We start from the raw sequence: 20,926 nt of genomic DNA, 5'->3' as shown, positions 1-20,926 counted from the left end.
AGATGACGATCATGGACTCCCTTGCACCTAATATCCAGCATGGTAGCCAGTCAGTTGTGGTGGGACCACAATGTGCCCTGTTGGTTGTAGCCCACTGACAACACAGGGATTAATCTGCTGATGCTTGTGCTGTTAACTCCCGACATATGCCAAGGAGTAGATGCCTATCTCCCTGGGGCATCCGGACACTTGGCAATGGCCATCCTGCCAGGTGGCCCTTGCTCAGGCTGGGTGGCACCCATGGGGAGGACCCTTGTTCAGAGTGGGTCGCATCACGGCGGATGAACTGCAATGAAGGGTGGTATATCATCTCTTGCTGGTGGCCAGCTACCAGCAGTCTCTAAGCATCCTCGAGCTCAATTCAATGTTCAGAAATATGATCCCAAATCGTTCCCTTCTCCGGCTGCACCGTGGGAGGAGTGTAAGGCTCAGGATTGCAGTTACACTTATTCGCCCAGGCTCCTAGTTTGTACAAGAGCTGATGGGGAATCTTTCATGTCAACAAAGCTTAAATTCTTCATAGGACAAGTTTGGGGAGGTGGAGGGCTTGTCCAAAATGCGCTCTGGATCAGTATTGATAAAAACAGCATCCTGTGCGCAGTCATAAAGGTTACTTAGTTGTGACAAGTTGGGGATGTTTCAGTTACCATCACAACCCATAAGGGTTTAAATATGGTGCAGTGTATTATTTTCCATAGGGACTTTCTTTTGCAGTCTGATGACGAGATAAGAGACAATTAAAGCATCAGGGTGTTCCTTTCGTCTGATGCTTTCCTTGGGGTCCGAAGGATAATCAGATTGCTACCAGTGCCTTCAGCTTGGCATTCAAGGGTGATACATTACCAGAGAAGGTCAAGGTGATAGTCTGCCACTATGATGTCAAGCCCTATATCCCTCCCCTGATGCAGTGCTTGAAGTGCTGGAACTTCTGCCATATGTCTTTCTGCTGTACTTCCAGCCTCACATGTCGAGATTGTGGATGCCCATCACATCCCAATACTCCATGTGCCCTGCCTCCCATCTGTGTCAACTGCAGATAGCCTCATTCACCTTGCTCACAAGACTGCAGGATCTTACAGAAAGAGCAAAAAATCATGGAATATAAGACCCTGGACCGACTGACCAATGCTAAGGCTAAGGAGGGGACCCTTGGGTCCCTCCCTTGCCAAGTTCCACAAGTGGGTAGGATGATGCCCGGCAGTGGCATAAGAGCCCACAAGCAGCTGGTCGTGGGGCTTCACGATCCTCCTCTGTCTCAGAGACAGAATCGGTGAAGTCCTCCAAGCCACTGAAACCCAAGGAGCAGTGAGAAAAGACCAAGAATAAGACCTCTAAGAAAGGAATTTTCAGAGGCACCCACTCCACTGCAACCTAAAAGCTCTGCGTTGGAGGGCAAGGTAGAGATTCTGGCGTCTGCTGTGGACCTAGGATTCGCTGGAATCTCAGACGCAATGGCTGTCACTCACACAGATACTCAAACAGTGGCAGCAGGTGACCCAGCGGCGTAATCTGCTCCTCGGTCCTTCATGCCTTTCTCGGCCATGGACAATGTCATCCTCCAGTGGAACTGCAGCAGTTTTTTCCGCTATCTTGCTGAGCTCCGACAACTTCTCAGCCTTCACCCTTTCCTCAGCATTGCTCTTCAGGAAACTTGGTTTCTGGTGACGTGAACCCCTGCCTTCCGTGGCTATCGGGGTTATTATAGGAACGGGGCAACTTATGAGAGGGTATCTGGTGGCGTCTGCATCTGTTTCCATCACTCCCTTCACAGCAAGTCTGCCCCTCTACAACCACCTTTAGAGGCTGTCGGTGTTTGGGTGTGGATGACTCAGGCCGTTAGTGTCTGCAGTCTCTATCTTCCACCAGAACGTAATGGAAATGTCGTGTGGCTAGGGCCTCCCGTTGGGTAGACCGTTCGCCTAGTGCAGGTCTTTCGATTTGACGCCACTTCGGCGACCTGCGCGTCGGTGGGGATGAAATGATGATGATTAGGACAACACAACACCCAGTGCCTGAGCGGAGAAAATCTCCGACCCAGCCGGGAATCGAACCCGGGCCCTTAGGATTGACAGTCTGTCACGCTGACCACTCAGCTACCGGGGCGGACACCAGAAGGTGATGTTCCACAACATGCCCTAGATGCACTGATAGCCCAATTGTCACCACCTTTTCAGTTACTGGGCAACTTCAACACCCATAACCCTCTGTCAGCAATGCTGCCTTGGCCTGTTGCCACTGACCCACCCTACAAAGTATTGGCACAGCTAGACCTTTCTCTCTTAAATAATGGTGCCGTCACACATTTCAGTGTGGTGCATGGCACGTCCTCAGCCATCAAACTTCCGATCTGCAGCCCTAGCCTATTACTGTCTGTCCTATGCGGTGTGCATGATGACTAGTGTGGTAGTGACCACTTTCCTATCCTTCTGTCACTGCCACAGCATCACTCTTCTGGGCACCCCTGCAGATGGACAATGAAAAAGGCTGACTGGGACTTGTTCACATCCATTGCCACTATTGAGCCTCTTTCCGATGATGCCATTAATGGGGTGGTTCACTCGGTCACCACCGGCATCGTTACTGCCCCGCCCTGCGGGTCCGGGGGTTAGAATAGGCCCAAGGTATTCCTGCCTGTCGTAAGAGGTGACTAAAAGGAGTCCCTCCCCCTCAAGGGGGTAGTTTGCGCCTGTGTCTGGAGACGGACGGTTCCACGACTTATATTTGTGGTCATTTTGGTTTTTCACTTATTCTGATTTCTTCCTTCCTTTGTTTGGTTCCTTTCTTTGTCCTTCTCCCTCTCACTGTCTTCCTTAATTTTTCCCTTGCCTTCTTCTCCTTGCCTTCTTCTCCTTGCCTTCTTCTCCTTGCCTTCTTCTCCTTGCCTTCTTCTCCTTGCCTTCTTCTCCTTGCCTTCTTCTCCTTGCCTTCTTCTCCTTGCCTTCTTCTCCTTGCCTTCTTCTCCTTGCCTTCTTCTCCTTGCCTTCTTCTCCTTGCCTTCTTCTCCTTGCCTTCTTCTCCTTGCCTTCTTCTCCTTGCCTTCTTCTCCTTGCCTTCTTCTCCTTGCCTTCTTCTCCTTGCCTTCTTCTCCTTGCCTTCTTCTCCTTGCCTTCTTCTCCTTGCCTTCTTCTCCTTGCCTTCTTCTCCTTGCCTTCTTCTCCTTGCCTTCTTCTCCTTGCCTTCTTCTCCTTGCCTTCTTCTCCTTGCCTTCTTCTCCTTGCCTTCTTCTCCTTGCCTTCTCCTCCTTGCCTTCTCCTCCTTGCCTTCTCCTCCTTGCCTTCTTCTCCTTGCCTTCTTCTCCTTGCCTTCTTCTCCTTGCCTTCTTCTCCTTGCCTTCTTCTCCTTGCCTTCTTCTCCTTGCCTTCTTCTCCTTGCCTTCTTCTCCTTGCCTTCTTCTCCTTGCCTTCTTCTCCTTGCCTTCTTCTCCTTGCCTTCTCCTCCTTGCCTTCTCCTCCTTGCCTTCTTCTCCTTGCCTTCTCCTCCTTGCCTTCTCCTCCTTGCCTTCTCCTCCTTGCCTTCTTCTCCTTGCCTTCTTCTCCTTGCCTTCTTCTCCTTGCCTTCTTCTCCTTGCCTTCTTCTCCTTGCCTTCTTCTCCTTGCCTTCTTCTCCTTGCCTTCTTCTCCTTGCCTTCTTCTCCTTGCCTTCTTCTCTTTGCCTTCTTCTCCTTGCCTTCTTATCCACCCTCTGGTCTCCGCCTCGGCATTTGAGACAGTCTGTCCTTTCTCTCCCTCTCTCCCTTCGTTTTTCCTCTTCTTCTTTCCTCCCTGTGCATGCCTCAACGCCGACCCACATGTTGGCATGTGTAGCCGGTGATGGGGTAACGCGTAATTCTCTGCCCTGGGTAGACAAGTAAAACACGCACATACCCCATGGTAAAGGCCAGGCCCAGGGAGGGGTGATTGCCTGAGCTGACACCTTCCAACCATGCCGATTGGTCCCTCCATCCGTTTCTCGGGAGGTGTGACCTGAGGTGTAAACATTCACCTAAGGCGGGAGTGCCCTCTGAGAGGATCCCCACAAGGAAGGAGCCCACTATCGGAGATGCTGGCAATCATGGGGGATTCCTCCACAATGGATTTCTCTTCTTCTCTCTAGACTTCTGCCCAAAAACTGAAACTTGACCAGCCGCCAGTGACAAAAGTACTACTGCCTGCCCCAAAGTTCCTCGTAGTTTCTCGATCTGAGAACGGAAAGGATTTTTCATCTGTCAACCCTTTCGTTATCCAGAAGGATGCAGATTCCATAGCCGGATCTGTCAAGTCTTGTACCAGGATGTGTAACGGTACCTTGTTATTAGAAACTGAGAGCGCATTTCAGGAACAAAAACTGCTTCGGGGCACACTCCTGTACATGTTTCCTGTCCGGGTGGAGGCTCACCGCACTTTGAATTCGTCGTGTGGTGCGGTATATACTAGATCACTCGACAGATTGACTGCCGAGGAGATTCAGTCTTTCCTCGCTGAGCAGGGCGTGACTGCTGTCCATTGGGTCATTAAAAAGGTCAACAATGACCTTGTACTGACCCAGACACTTTTCTTGACGTATGATTGTGTTCAGCTGCTGTCGTGCATCAAAGCGGGCTAAGAGGTTATTTCTGTTTGCCCCTATGTCCCGACACCTACGCGCTGCTACCAGTGTCAGCATTTTAATCACACTCACCAGTCTTGTTCTAATGTGGCTAAATGTGTCACTTGTGGCAGGGATGCCAATGAGGGTGACTGTCCACCTCCATCTCCTCGTTGTGTGAACTGTCAGGGTGACCATGCAGCGACCTCCCATGACTGTCCCATCTACAAGGATTAACATTGTATACAGGAAATTTGGGTCAAAGAGAAAGTGTTCACCTCGGCTGCTCACAAGCAATTTGCTAGTAGGAAGCCCACGCTGATCCCAGCGGGGAAATACAGTACTGTCCTCACCTCTCCTCGGACTACCAGGGAGGTGGCAACGCAGACATGTGATCTGACCTTCAGCACTACGGTCGTCCATTCGGCCAGTGCTATGATCACCCGGTCAACGTCTCCTCTTCCTCCCGTCACCCCTAAGACACAAGCACCTTCATCAACTTCTGCCAAGATGAAGACCCAGAAATCAGGTGCACGGGCTTTCAAGAAGTAACCGTCCCATGCAGACTTCCTACGTACCTTGAACTACCAGCCATTGACCAGTACTTCCACTTAACGACCTTCCAAGAAGGCTCATAGGCAGCAAAGTTATCCTTCTCCGCCACAGCGCGTTTCTTCTCCTGCGCCACGCAGCAGTTGCCGCCCCAGGCCATCATCCGTTTCGCCTGGCGGCACCACTGATAGCCAAACATCTGGTCGTTCACCGGCGGAGGAAGCTCCCCCTCCCGGCCATCTTAACAAGATGGCCGATGAACCTATTGAACGAATGTATGATGACTCTCCGCCTATTGACAGCGGCGGCAGTGCTCTCTCGAAGCCAGGCCCTCAGCGGCCTTCAAGGTGACCCCTTCTTCCTTTTTCTTCTCATGATGGCACTTCTTCACTGGAATATTCGTGGCATTCACTCCAACCGAGAGGACTTGAAGTTGCTGCTTCGCTTGCACTGTCCCCTCATCATAGCTCTCCAGGAAACGAAGCTACGCCCTAGCGATCAAATTGACTTGGCACACTATACCTCTGTGTGTTTTGACCTACCCTCTGTGGCAGGTACTCCGTCTAATGGAGGGGTTATGTTGCTGGTCCGGGACGATATTTACTACGATCCCATCACATTGCACACCGGCCTGCAGGCAGTTGCTGTCCGAATTACTCTCCCCACTTTTACATTTTCCATTTGTACCGTTTACACTCCCTCGTCGTCTGCTCTTACCAGCGCAGACATGATGCAAATTATTACTCAGCTCCCTGCACCATTTTTGTTAACTGGAGACTTCAATGCCCACCATTCCCTTTTGGGCTCTCCAGCATCCCGCCCGAGGGACTCCCTGTTAGCAGACCTTCTCAACCACCTCAATCTTGTCTGCCTCAATACTGGCGCCCCTACTTTTCATTCGGACACATCTCGCACCTATTCCCATTTAGAACTCTCTATATGTACTTCCCAACTTGCACGCCAGTTTGAGTGGTATGCACTTTCTGATACATATTCGAGCGACCACTTCCCATGTGCTATCCATCTCCTGCATCAAACCCCCTCTCTGTGCTCAACTAGTTGGAACATCTCCAGGGTGACCTTTGAGGATCAAACTTTCACAAGCTGCGATAGTCAGGTCGCACACCTCACAGAAGTCATTCTCACTGCTGCTGAATATTCCATCCCTCACATTACTTCTTCTCCACGTCGCGTACTGGTCCCCTGGTGGACCGCAGCATGTAGAGACGCATTACGTGCTCGTCAAGGTGCTTTACGCACCTTTAAACACCACCCTACGGTGGCAAATTCTATCAATTATACATGATTACATGCCCAGTGTCGTCGTATTATTAAAGAAAGCAAGAAAGCCAGCTAGGCTGCTTTTACAAGCACCTTCAACAGTTTTACTTTTTCTTCTGTTGTCTGGGGTAGCCTGCGCCGGCTATCTGGCACTAAGATCCACTCACCAGTTTCTGACTTGACAGTCGTGAATGACGTCCTTGTGGCCCCTGAGGATGTCTCCAATGCCTTCAGCCGCTTTTTCGCAGAGGTTTCGAGCTCTGCTCATTACCACCCTCCCTTCCTCCCCCGAAAACAGGCAGAGGAGGCTAGGCCACCAAACTTCCGCTCCTCGAATCATGAAAGTTATAATGCCCCATTCACCATGCGGGAACTCAAAAATGCACTTGCCCAGTCACAGTCCTCCCCTCCAGAGCCTGATTCTATTCATATTCAGATGCTGAAGAACCTTTCACCTGCGGGTTAAGGTTTTCTTCTTCGTACTTATAATTGCATCTGGATTGAGGTTCATGTTCCCATGTGCTGGCACAAGTCTGTTGTTGTCCCGATTCCTAAGCCAGGGAAGGACAAGCGCTCGCCTCCCAGTTATCGACCCATCTCCTTTACCAGCTGTGTCTGTAAGGTGATGGAGCGAATGGTTAACTCTTGTATGGTTTGGCTGCTCGAATCTCGATGCCTACTTACCAATGTACAATGTGGATTTCGTAGGCGCTACTCTGCTGTTAACCATCTGGTTACCTTGTCGACCTTCATTATGAATAACTTCTTGTGGAAGTGCCCGAACACAGCTGTGTTCTTTGATTTGGAGAAGGCTTACGACACCTGTTGGAGGGCGGGCATTCTCTGCACCATGCATACATGGGGCCTTCGCGGTTGCCTCCCTCTCTTTATTCGTGCATTTTTAATGTATCGACAGTTCAGGGTACGTGTGGGTTCTGTCCTGTCAGACACCTTTCACCAGGAGAATGGGGTGCCGCAGGGCTCAGTTTTGAGCATCGCTCTCTTCGCCATAGCGATCAATCCAATAATGGATTGCCTCCCAGCTGATGTATCTGGCTCCCTTTTCATGGACGATTTTACCATCTATTGCAGCGTGCAGCGTACATGTTTCCTGGAGCACTGTCTTCAGCGTTCTCTTGACGGTATTTACTCCTGGAGTGTCGCCAATGACTTCCGTTTTTCTGCTGAGAAGACGGTCTGTATTAACTTCTGGCGCTACAAAGAGTTTCTCCCACCATCCTTATGACTCAGTCCCATTGCTCTCCCATTGTTGGAGACAACAAAATTTTTAGGTCTTACATTTGGCAGGAAACTTAGCTGGTCTCCACATGTGTCATATTTGGCTGCCCGTTGTACCCGTTCTCTAAATGCCCTCCGTGTTCTCAGCGGTAGGTCGTGGGGAGAGGATCGGACAGTCCTACTTCGCCTATATCGGTCAATCATCTGCTCAAAGCTGGATTATGGGAACTTTGTACATTCCTCTGCACAGCCGTCCATCTTACACCTCCCCAAATCTATACAACATTGGGGTTTACGTCTTGTGATCAGAGCATTTTATACTAGTCCCGCCGAGAGTCTTCATGCTGAAGCCAGTGAACTGCCACTCGCCTACGGGCGCGATATACTGCTTTGTAGGTATGCCTGTCGGCGACTGTCAGTGCCCGACCACCCGTCTCATCGTTCCTTTTTTGATGACTCTCTCAACCATTAATATGGGTTATATGTCTCTGCCCTGCTACCACTGGAGTTCACTTTCGTCGCCTCCTTCAACACCTAGATTTTCCACTCCCTGCAACCTTTAGAGTGGGTGAGAGCCATACGCCACCTTGGCTCCAGGTTCAGGCTCGCGTTCATCTTGACCTCAGCTCGCTCCCAAGGCAGGTTACCCCTGGTTCGGTATATCACTCCCGTTTTGTCGAACTTCAATCGAAGTTCATTAATATGACCTTCATTTATACAGATGGCTCTAAGACCAATGGCGGGGTTGGGTGTTCTTTTATTGTCGGGGCACACAGTTTCAAATACCGGCTCCATGGCCATTGTTCGGTCTTCACAGCTGAGCTATTTGCCCTCTACCAGGTTGTTCATTACATCTGCCACCACTGATATTCTGCTTATGTCATCTGCTCCAATTCTCTGTGCGCCATCCTGAGCCTCAGTGATCCGTATCCAGTTGACCGTTTCGTGCACCGGATCCAAAGCTCTCTTCAGCAGCTGGTGGACAATGGTTCTCCGGTTAGCTTTATGTGGGTTCCTGGCCATGTCGGTATCCCTGGGATTGAGACTGCAGATGCCGCGGCCAAGGCTGCGGTCCTCCAGCCTCGGACAGCTTCATGTTGTGTCCCTTCATCAGATTGCAGCAGGGTCATTTGGCAGCACATTTTATCGCTGTTGCATGCAGATTAGATTAGATTAGATTAGTTTTTGTTCCATAGATCCGTGCCGAGGAGATCCTAGTGGATGTGGAACAAGTCAATTTTTTTTTTTTTTTTTAAAGCTGAAATAACAATACTAATAGTATGAATACATCATTTGTTTCTATTAAAAAATTCATCGATGGAGTAGGAGGAGTTGGCCACTAGTAAGTCTTTCAGGCTCCTTTTAAACTGATCTTTATTTGTAACTGAATTTTTTATGTTTACTGGCAAATTATTGAAGATGAGTGTTCATGAGTAGCGGACCCCTTTTTGAACTAAAGTAAGTGCTTTTAAGTCCTTGTGCAGACCATTTTTGTTCCTGGTATTGTATATATGAACTGAGCTGTTTGTTGGAAAAAGAGATGTATTATTTAGACAAATTTCATTAATGAGTAAATATACTGAGAGGCAGAAGTTAGTATACCCAGTTCTTTGAAGAGGTTTCTACAGGACGTCCGTGAATTTACTCCACAAGTAATACGTATTACACGCTTTTGGACTCTGAAAACTTTTGTCTGACTTGAAGAGTTACCCCAAAATATTATACCATATGACATTATGGAATGAAAGTAGGCAAAGTATGCAAGCTTTTTCATTTTTATGTCGCCTATGTCTGCTAACACTTGAATTGCAAATACAGATTTGTTAAGGCGTTTCTGCAGTTCTGTGGTGTGCTCTTCCCAACTGAATTTATTATCAAGATTGGGCTGCACATACGGACAACAAGCTTCGGGCCTTGAAACCTCTTCCCGCAGCTTGGATGTCCTCCTCACACACTTCTCAGCGGGAGGAGGTCGTTTTGGCCCGGTTACGAATTGGACACTGCCGGTTCAGCCATTGCCATCTGCTGACGGCTGCGCCGGCGCCGTTGTGCCCATGTGGGCAATTGCTGATGGTCCGCCACATTTTAACGTCCTGTCCGGATTTTAATACGCTGCATCTTGATCTTGGTCTGCCATGTACTCTGGATGCCATTTTAGTGGATGACCCAGGAGCAGCTGCTCGCGTTCTTTGTTTTATCAACTTGACGAACCTGTCTAAGGACATTTGATTATGCTGTTTCTAATCCTCTGCCTATCTGTCTTTTATAGTATTGTCCCTTTTAGTTGCTGTTTTAACCTTGTGCCTCGTGGTACATTCCTAACTTAGTCTGGGCGCTAATGACCATCATAGTTGCGTGCCCTTAAAAAAAAAAAAAATTATACTCATCCCTTATCTGTTTGCAACTAGGCTTTGGGTGTTTCATTTATTCATCTGCATATCCCTCCATCTTAGATGATCGTTAAACAGTCCACCGTGGCCAATGGCGACCTTTACCTGACCCCAGTTGAGAGTCTCTTTGCAGAAGCTGTTGTACAACCACTGTTTTACAGGCATAATGTCTTTCTCAGGGGATACTCATGCTGTTTGTCTGCCATGCCCCGCCACACATCCTGTGTTACCTTTTTTAATGATCCCTCAACCACCAGTATGAGGTGTGGCCTTCATCACTGTTATATCTTGGAGTTCGCTTTTGTCTACTGTTCTGGCAGCTTAACTTCTTGCTACCTGTAGTTTTCCCAATGGGTGTGAAGCCCTCACCACCTTGTCTTCATGTGGCAGCCCATGTATATCTCAGACTTAATTTGCTTACCAAGGACACTAGTTTGGAATAAATGTACAGCCCGCATCTCGTGGTCGTGCGGTTGCGTTCTCGCTTCCCACGCCCGGGTTCCCGGGATCGATTCCCGGCGGGGTCAGGGATTTTCTCTGCCTCGTGATGGCTGGGTGTTGTGTGCTGTCCTTAGGTTAGTTAGGTTTAAGTAGTTCTAAGTTCTAGGGGACTGATGACCATAGATGTTAAGTCCCATAGTGCTCAGAGCCATTTTAGCCAATAAATGTACTGCTGCAAATTTCTCAATCCTTGCATGCAATTTATCGATAGTACCTTCCTGTATACTGCGATGGCTTGAAGAATAATCATGGTGTTGGGTGTGCCTTAGTCATTGGCACTGACCATTTTCGGTCAGCTTCCATCACACTGCTCAATTTATACTGCAGGGCTCTTTACCCTCTATTAGGCCACTTACTACACCTGGTGACTCAGGTTTTTTAATTGTATCATAAGCTCCAATAGCTCTCGGTACCATTCAGAGCCTCATTTTGCTGCACATGGTCCATGCCTTGGTGCAATGAGTCCATTAAAGCTTAAACTTGCTCACTGTTGAGAGATGCACTGTGATTTGCATAAGAGACCCCGGTCATGACAGTTGGACAAGAGATCAGCTTGCTGATGCTGCTGCCATGGCTGCATCCTCCTAGATCGGTCATTCCTTTCGCTGATCTCGGTGTTGCTGTCTGTCAGCAAGTGGTGTCACTTGGGCATCACTTCCAGTCTTTGCTTCATGGGAAACAAGCTCCGGGAAATTAAATAGCTCCCAATAGTTTTTGTGACCTCCTTTTGGCCCTCTTGTCTCAAAGACATAATTTTAGCTAGCTTGCATATTGGACACTGTCTCTTTAGCCATCACCATTTAACTAGTGATCCCCTACCACTTCATGCTTATTGTCATCAACCTTTGATGGTTTGACATTTCTTGACCCAGTGCCATTTTTTGAAGAGCTTACATTTCAGTGCACATTTGTCATCTGTGTTATTGGTCATTTTAGTAAACAATTCAAAGGCTGTTGATCACGTTTTACTGCTTCGGTCACAGCAATACTGCAAAGGACATTAAATTTTGGGTTAGGGACCTCTGCTTTCTCTACTGTGTATTTTATGGACCTTTCTCAAATGGGAAGTCCTTCTTTTTAGGTCTTTCTTTCCATTGATTGGGCTTAGCATATAGTCACTATTAACTTCTTTTACGTATTGGTGTATGAAAGTTGTGACCTGGGTGTTTATGACCTCAGTCATTTTTGTGCCCCAATGCAAAAAAGGCAATAGATAAGGAAATAAGTGCTGGCCATTGTAGCCAAGTGGTTCTAGGTGCTTCAGTCAGGAACTGTGCTGCTGCTATGGTCGCAGGTTTGAATCCTACCTCAGGCATGGATGTGTGTGATGTAAGTAGCTGCTATCCAAATCCAAAACTTTATTGTATCACAGGGGATTATTCTGTGCAATCAGTTTGGCCTCCCACAAGGGAAAAATACAACAAATGCCATAAATAATTTCATAGAAAAAATTAGCACAGCTCTAGACAAAAACAGTAAGGTAGCCAGAATTTTCTGTGACCTACAAAAGGCATTTGATTCCGTAAATCACTCCTTGCTAATCCACAAACTAGAAGAATATGGGAGTAAGGGTGCAGTACTTCAGTGGCTTACTTCTTACTTATCTAATAGAAAACAAAGAACAATCATCTCTTCATATGGTGTAAACTACCATTCAGAGTGGAAAACAATAACACAGGGTGTCCTGCAAGGTTCCATCCTCGGTCCAATTCTCTTTCTATTGTATATCAATGACTTACCATTAAACACAAATTCACCATCCATTCTCTTTGCTAATGACACAGCTGTCTTGATAGAAAGTGAAGAAACAGAAACAATTCCTGATAGTCACTGGTACATTAGTTAGGCTAGAGTCATAGTTCCATTTAAATGGTCTGAAGCTTAACATATCAAAAACAAACTTGATTCAATTCAGAACCAAACACTTAAAATACCAGGAAATTAGTATAAATCATAAAAGTGAAGAATTAACAGAAGTGCATTCCACTAAATTTCTAGGTCTACACCTCAATAAGAATTTAAACTGGAACACACATATTGAGTACCTGTGCAGCAAACTGAGTAGCTTTGCATGTGCCATGCATGTATTATCAAGTGCTACTAACATGTCCATTCACAAAGTAGCATATCTAAGTTACTTTGAATCAGTGATAAGATATGGCATTATTTTCTGGGGGAGCTCCAATAATATATCTCATGTTGTAGTAACATGATTCACGTTTCCGTCGCACTTCACCTAGTGTAGACTGGGAACTGTATGCTAGACCTGCCCAATGTGAACTGACTGGGCCCGGCCCGTGCTGCCGGAGTTGTTGTTGTTGTTGTTGTTGTTGTTGTTGTTATGCGTCCAAATTCTCGCATGCCCTCTGGTGGATGGGACTCTACTTGCAGCAACTACCGTCCGTGATGTGCCGTGCCAATGTGCACCTCCCGCGATCTTTCTGGTGGCTACAGCACTCCTCCTCCTTCGGGGGGTGCAGCCACTGTGATCCACTGCGTCGGAAGGTGGAGCATCGGGCCGGAGCGATGACCTCCACATCCATTGGATGGGCGGAGTCGAGGGGATCTGCCAACCCTCGAGCCGGAACCTTCGAATACGGCTGGAAGTGACCCACACGAAGAGGCCCCTGTCGTCCCACAACCGGAGCCCGGGACAGAATGGGCAACAAGCTGTCGAACGCCGGATCCTGTTCCACCTCGAGAGGGGCAAGACCCAGTGGCGGGGACGAAGGGGAAGGGACGACCCCAGGTGAACCAGCCTCCTGAGAAACCGGGCCTGCTAGGGGGGGCCGGCTCTTGCTGTGGCATCTCGAACGATGGTGATGCCGGTGCTGGAGCTACTGGAAGCTGCCAAGGTTGAGAACCATCGCAGTGCGGCAGAGTCACAGCGGGGAGAGGAGGTAACGTCCCCTGTGAAACCAAAACAGGTGCCGGCAATGGGGAAGCCGGTGTCCGAGAGGTCGGAGGGTGGGTGCCTGAACGTGGACGTAGCTGATTTTGGTGACGACGTACCACCCGGTCCCCCGCCTGCAAGGTATAGAGCCGGCGGCCATGTCAGTGCAGGACCACCGCCGGTATCCAACGTGGATTGCGACCAAACCCATGGGCCCAGACTGACATTCCCAGTGGAAAGCCAGGCACTCCGTTTTGTGAAGACTGGCGAGGACCAGGCCGGAGGAGGTGCAGCAGAGTCCTAGGTTGACGCCCACGGAGGAGCTCTGCGGGGCTGCGTTCTCCCATTGGTGTGGTCCGGTATGCCATCAAGAAAAACGTCAATGCTTCCTCCGCAGGAAATTCGTGCACATTCTTTTTCATCTGCGTCTTAAATGTGCGCACCATGCGCTCGGCTTCCCCATTCGATTGTGGATGGAAGGGGGGAGAGCAAACGTGCCGAATACCGAAGCACCTACAAAAATCCTGGAAGGTCTGCGAAATAAACTGCGGTCCATTGTCCGGGACCAGGGTGATTGGCAGACCTTCCACAGAAAAGATTTTTGCTAGTGCCTGGATTGCAACTTCTGAAGTGGTTGAGGAGCAGCAAACCACATATGGGAATCGGGAATAAGCAACAATGACAATGAGCCAAAAGCCATTGAGAAACGGGCCCGCAAAATCGATGTGAACACGTTCCCATGCTTGGGTTGCCGGCGGCCATGAAGAGAACGCTGCCCTGGGAGATGCTTGTTGGCTCGCACATTGGGAACAGGCGGCCACCAAGTGCTCAATTTCTCTGTCAATACCGGGCCACTACACATGTCTGCGAGCCAAGGTTTTAGTACGGGAAACACCCCAGTGCCCCGCATGTAATAATTTGAGGACCTCCCTTCGTAAACCTGCAGGAACAACCACACAAGGAGCTGTATTATTGGTAGCCAGAAGGAGAACTCCTTCCAAGACCGAGAGGTGGTCTCGTAGAATAAAATAATTACGAAGAGGGTCCGAGGCCCGGCCCGGAGGGCGGGAAGACCACCCCTGCTGAATGAGGCGAACTACTTGCCGGAGAACTGGGTCAGCCGCCGTTTCCCTGGCGACTCAAGAACTAGTGATCGGGAAGCCATCAACCGCGTGGCAGGACGCCACATCCAAATGAAAACACATAATCTCCTCTCAGTCGAATGTAGGATCCGGGCCCACCGGAAGACAGGAAAGAGCGTCGGCATTGGCATGCTGTCCTGTAGGGCAAAAATGAATGTCATAATGGTACTTAGAGAGGAACAAGGCCCAGCGCTGTAGTCTGTGGGCTGCCCTATCCGGAATCTGAGAGGCGGGGCCAAATAACGATATTAACGGCTTATGGTCAGTGATTCACCCTTTCTTGTATGGCACAAAGTTTCAGTTAAACTTGGTAACAGCGTAGACAATGGCCGAAGCCTCTTTTTCCACCTGGGAGTAATGGGCCTGTGCGGGACTAAGCGTTTTAGATGCAAACGCCAGTGGTTGCTCGGAACCATCTGCATTGCGATGGGCCAGGACCGCCCCCACCCCATACTGCGAAGCGTCTGTAGCCAGGACCAACGGCTTATGGGGATCAAATGTAGCCAAACAAGGGGCTGACGTGAGGAGGCCCTTCAACGAGGTGAACACTCGCTCGCATGCAGGTGACCAATCAAAAGGAACACCCTTGTGCAGAAGGCAGTACAGGGGGTGGGCTATAGTGGAAGCCCTGGGAATGAACCGGTGGTAATAGGCTATCTTGCCTAAAAAGGCTTGTAACTCTTTCAGCGCAGCGGGCCGAGGAAGGTTGACGATACCTTGGACCAAACTTCCTAGTGGCTGTATGCTGTGCCGAGATATGGTGTAACCCACATACTCAATGGACGGTTGGAAGAAGGTTGACTTATGCAGGGTGCAACGCAAGCCCACAGACCTGAATTTGAGAAAGAGGGTGCGAAGGTTGTGCAAGTGTTCCTTCATGCTGCGGCCTGTGACAGTTATGTCATCCAGGTAATTAATACAATGAGGGATTGTCGACGTGACATGCTCAAGATAACGCTGGAATATCGCCGGGGCACTGGATATTCCGAAGGCCAACCGCTGGTATTGGTAAAGGCCAAATGGAGTGTTGACGACCGCCAGCCATTTGGAGTCCTCATCAAGTGGTATCTGATGATAAGCCTCCGACAGATCGATTTTCGAAAAATATTGGCCTCCCGCCACAGCGGAGAACAATTCATCAGCACGAGGCTAAGGATAGGTGTCCACCACCAATTGTGAATTAATGGTGGCCTTGAAATCGCCACAAAGACGTAATTTTCCTGAGGGCTTCCTTACAACAACGAGGGGTGAAGCCCACTCACTGGAAGAAATGGGAAGAACGACCCCTAGGACTGTCAGCCGGTCTAGCTCTTCCTTTACTTGAGGGCGGAGAGCCAAGGGGATCTGCCTCGCGCGTAGAAAACACGGGCGAGCCGACGCCTTCAACGTGAAGTGAGCTTCAAATCTGAAACACGCCCCAGGCCCTCCTCAAAAATATCTGGAAAGTCTGAGATCAAAGATTCCAATGATTGATAGGGAACGTCTTCGGAGACCAACTGTATGGTGTCAGTGATAGAAAACCCGAAAGCTTGAAAGGCATCCAGGCCAAAAAGGGTAGCGGAGCTCCCATCACTGACAACAATAAAAGCTATAGGCCGAGTGACTGATTTGTAAGTCACGTCGGTAGTGAATTGACCCAACAGGGGAATGAACTGTTTACCATAACCGCGTAGACGCCAGTAAACTGGCGCCAATGGGGACGATCCAAGGTCGGAATAAGTTTGTGCATTCAACAACGAAACTGCCGCGCCTGTATCTACTTGCAGTTGCAACCAGCGCGACCAAACCGACACCTCGATAAAGAGTTTACGTGCCGATGCGTCGGGAGCCTGGCCCGATGAAATATCCTGAATGTCAACGTTTATGTCCTCTGCACCTGCTTCCTTCGATTCTTTTGAGGCTGAGCGGCAAACTTTAGCAATGTGACCTTTTTTATTACATTTGCGACAAACGGCCCAACGCTGGGGGCACTCTGACCGATCATGATGTATATATCACGACGCACAGGACGGCAACAGGGGCCGGCGGCCAGAATTTTGTTTACGCGCCTTGCGGGAGTGGCCGTAACTGCTGGATTGTACTGCTCACACGTCGTCTACCCCGGACACAGTGGACGCAGCCGCGCCGCCCTGAACATCCGCGACGTCGCACCACGCTTCCAGCTGTTGACCTGCTGCGTGAGAGACTTCATACGATTGAGCAATGGACAGGACTTCCTCGAGGGAAGGGTCTTCTGACTGCAGGGCCCGTTGCCGGACCTCCCTATCAGGGGCCGAACGAACAATGACGTCGCGTACCATAACGTGGGCATACGACTCTCGCGACTGCTCCGTGACAAAATGACACTTGCGACTAAGACCGTGCAGGGTAGCTGCCCACGCCCGGTAAGACTGATGGGGCTGTTTCTTGCATTGATAGAACTCGACCCTAGCTGCCACAACATGCGTGTGGCGGCGATAATATGAAGACAGCAGGGAACACAATGCATCAAAAGACAAGGACGAGGGTTCCTGCAACGGCGCTAGCTGCCGCAAAACGTGATACAGCGAGGGAGATATCCAAGACAAGAAGAGAGCACGACATACCTCCACATTGGCAACATGAAACGCCTGGAAATGCTGCCAGAGGCGATGTTCATATGCGTCCCAATCCTCCACCATCTCGTCATACGGGGGAAAGGGAGGAGGGAACTGCGCCGGAGCAGACGGCGTGGAGAGCAACGCCGGAAGCACTTGTTTCATGGTGGCCATGAGATCCATCTGCTGCACAACCAAAACCCGCACCAAATCCTCCGTGCCGTGGAGAAGCTGCGAAACTGGAACAACGACGCAACTCGCGAAAGAACGACCCTACTTGTCGCCAACTGTGTAGTAACACGATTCACGTTTCCATCGCACTTCACCTAGTGTAGACCGGGAACTGTCTGCTAGACCTGCCCGATGTGAACTGACTGGGCCCGGCCCGTGCTGCCGGAGTTGTTGTTTTTGTTGTTGTTGTTATGCCGGCAGAGGTCGCGTCCGAATTCTCGCGTGCCCTCTGGTGGACGGGACTCTACTTGCAGCAACTACCGTCCGTGACGCGCCGTGCCAATGTGCACCTCCCGCGATCTTTCTGGTGGCTACAGCACATGTACTGAAGCTTCAGAAGAAAATTATCAGAAATATGTGCACTGCTCAGCAAAGAGGATCATGTCGTCCATTATTACAGAAAGTAAAAATTTTGGCTGTCCCCTCCCTATACATATTCCAGCTAATGATATTTTTACACAACAAACCGGAATTGTTCATTAAAAACCAATTTGATCATCCATACAGTACAAGGAATAAAGATATTTTATGCTTCCTGCCCATAGATTGAAATTATATGCTCAGACCCAACGATATAAGGGCATGGAAGTCTACAACGAACTTAAAGGCAAAAACATTCTAAACATGGAACTAGGAATACTAAAAAAGAAGTTACATGAAATTCTTTTACACAAATGATATTACTCATTAGAGGAATTTATGGAAGATGAACTGATAATTTGTGGAGAATCCAACCACAAATTAGCATTATATAGTGGGGAAAAAAAATTGTCCATTATCAAGAAAGATATTTACCCAAGCTGGAAAATAAGAAAACATAGATACTGCTACGTAGACTAAATATAGTTTTAAAAATTAATATTACATTCTAGTTTGTAATTTTTGACATGTTTCCTGTACCATAACCACATGATTTGTAAGTGTATGTTATGAGACTAATAAATCACAATTCACAATAGTGAGGTATATGTAGTTCCATGTCTTGGGGACTGATGACCTCAGATATTAAGTCCCATAGTGGTCAGAGCCATTTGAACCATTTTTAAGGAAATAAGTTCTGGCTTGCATGAAGGGAATGTGTTAGGATCCTCAAATTTTATGGTAATGAGTAGAGAAACAAAATTAATAGACATTGTCTTTTCACTGGTGAGATATCTGTGATGTACTGCATAAATATTGTCAGGTGTTAGTAAACTTTTGAAGTGATGCAATGATTGCCAAATTGCTTTGAATGTGACATAGTATAATATTAAGTAATTTTTGTAAGTTTTCTAATTTTTTTTCATATAACTTATATAGAACCAATTTGTTTCAGAGATACGAAATCCTCCTCCAGGATTGGTACCCAGTACTAATAGAGGGACAACTCCATTTGGAAGTAATCAGGTATAGTTAAAGAATGCTACATCTGATGATGACCATTCTTAATTTATTTATTTATTTATTTATTTTTTTCCCCCCCCTTGGATACAGATGTGTATTTAGAAATGCTTGCTGTTTTTCCTCTTACCTCCAGCCCATTTTGCTGATTAGCTTCAATGTTCAAAAAGATCACAAATAACTGTGATGCTGTGTGGACAAAAATAAAATTGAGTTGATCACAATCTTAACCTCTCTTCAAAAGGAGCCTCACATGTTGTTGGGGTTCCATGATGAATACTGATGCCACCTATTAAAAAAGTAATTCGCTTACCAAAATGAATATGTTTGAATAATTAGTTATGGATATTCAGGACAAAAAATGGGAAAAAAAGGAAAAATATTTCTAATTTTCTGGAATAGTGTGACTTTTCTAACACTTACTTACAGCAAGGAGAAGAGTCTGTTGATATGGAATTCCACTGTACCCATTTGTCTGTTTACGTCCAAACTGATAATAAAAATACAGGTGTGATTTTACAGTGTTTGGCAATATCTTAGATTTTACAATAACTGCCAGTACTTGACTACAAAGGGAAATTATCATTTGTTCATCACTGAAACAGAACAAGGAGACCGATGGTGTGTATGCAAGTGTTAAGGTACGCATTGGATCTCTTGCATCTGGAACTTTTCAAATCTACCTTCTTTGCGTGTAATATCTTTGCCTATTAGTATAGTGCATACATATGAGGCACTCTCCATTTTGGAAGCTATCTCAGTAGTCCTTTGATTACTGAAGAACACACTCTTGTAGCAGCAGTCTTCCTTTATCAACAGCCATGTGATAATATTTTTGGGATAGAGAAAGGAGTGAGCATGATCACTATTAGTTCTTGTTTCTATTAAGACCTACATTAGAAAATGGCAAATCAGGGTAAAAAATCTATAATCAGGAACAAAAAGAAACCACTGCAGCAAAAACATTTCATCATTACATACTGCTTCTGGATGCTGTTCTTGCAATATGTGTTGAATTCACTGTACAGATATAACGGTATACAATTGATAATTTGTCAACATATATCATAGCAAACAATAATGTAAAAATTTAGCTATGTTAGATTCACTTGAATGGTATAGTTCCTAAATGAACCAGCAGGTAACTTTTATATTATATTTTACTCAATCTTATTTTTTTGTGAAAAACTTATTACATTGGATAATCACTAAGACTGGTTGTGGGTAATAGATGTGGTAGTGAATGAGAATTTCCAGGTTTAATTTAAGAATGGTTTGTTCATGGCACAATTTCACAATGAAATTTTGTCTGGATAGCCAGTGAAAGATCATTCATGATCACTTGAGAGTAATATGAATTCTGAGGGAAGCCTCATCCTGAGTCACTGTTAGGTGAGGTGTCCACGGGGTGGGGCAGGGGGCAGGGGGCAGGGGTGCTGGAGCACACTGTGTGGTTTACTGTGGAGTAGTGTGGTGGTGGTGGTGGTGCAGTGTAAAATGGAGCATCTGGGCTGGTCCCTGGCAGTTGAGATTGATGGTTATGAGGCATAGCCTGTTCATGGCCTGGCACTGAGGAAACAATTGAATACTGTCACAGGAGCTTGCACTTCACGTTAAGTATCCATCAGGTGGAAGTATGTACTTTACAAAGTCACATGCAGAAGGAGTGTGCTTCCTCAATAGCAGTGCCACCAGTTTCCTGAAGCCTGTACTGCTCGGAAACCTGACCGGTGCAACCAGGGCGCGCCTGTATCTACTAGCATATCAACAAACTGTTTGTACTGTATCATGTCCACAACATACGATGCCTTTGAGGTATTTATAAGTACTTACTGGTGGAGAGATGCCTTTGGGGTGAGGGTAGGCAAACTGTTTTGGGGGAGACATAGTGCTGGAACTATAATGTAGTCAGCTTGCAGCTGATACACAATTGTTGTAAAGAAGGTGATGAGATATATGATTAAAAGTAATAAACATTGTCCAGTTTGGAACCACACAAAAATCTATACATATGATTGGTGAGGATGAAATTAAACATCACCAAAAATGAGAATCTATTGTGGCTTAGAACACAACCTTTAGTGCACTCATAAATGAACACATGTTAAAATACAGCTAACCCTATGCCCTACTTAAATGTCATTGAAAAGCACTGTAAATTATTGTTCAAAGTCATCA

At 47.5% G+C, this 20,926-nt stretch overlaps 1 protein-coding gene across 1 annotated transcript; it reads right to left on the bottom strand.

Moving 5' to 3' along the window:
- Positions 1 to 2,810: 2,810 nt before the first annotated feature.
- LOC126413250 (uncharacterized) lies at positions 2,811 to 20,297 on the bottom strand. The gene is made up of 2 exons (XM_050083150.1): positions 20,135 to 20,297; positions 2,811 to 3,646 (listed from the first exon to the last, which is right to left on the bottom strand). Exons 1-2 carry the CDS (start codon positions 20,295 to 20,297, stop codon positions 2,811 to 2,813), a joined length of 999 nt encoding a protein of 332 aa, XP_049939107.1.
- Positions 20,298 to 20,926: the final 629 nt, after the last annotated feature.

Source organism: Schistocerca serialis, chromosome 7 (assembly GCF_023864345.2).
Source record: "Schistocerca serialis cubense isolate TAMUIC-IGC-003099 chromosome 7, iqSchSeri2.2, whole genome shotgun sequence".
Classification (NCBI taxonomy): domain Eukaryota; kingdom Metazoa; phylum Arthropoda; class Insecta; order Orthoptera; family Acrididae; genus Schistocerca; species Schistocerca serialis.
This window is presented reverse-complemented; position numbering and strand designations above follow the sequence as displayed.

Coding starts and splice junctions, on each gene's coding strand:
- LOC126413250 (XM_050083150.1), bottom strand. CDS start 20,297: ATGCCTCATAACCATCAATCTCAACTGCCAGGGACCAGCCCAGATGCT. Junction 3,647..20,134: donor CGTGGACACCTCACCTAACA/GTGACTCAGGAT, acceptor AAGAAGGCAAAG/AGAAGAAGGCAAGGAGAAGA.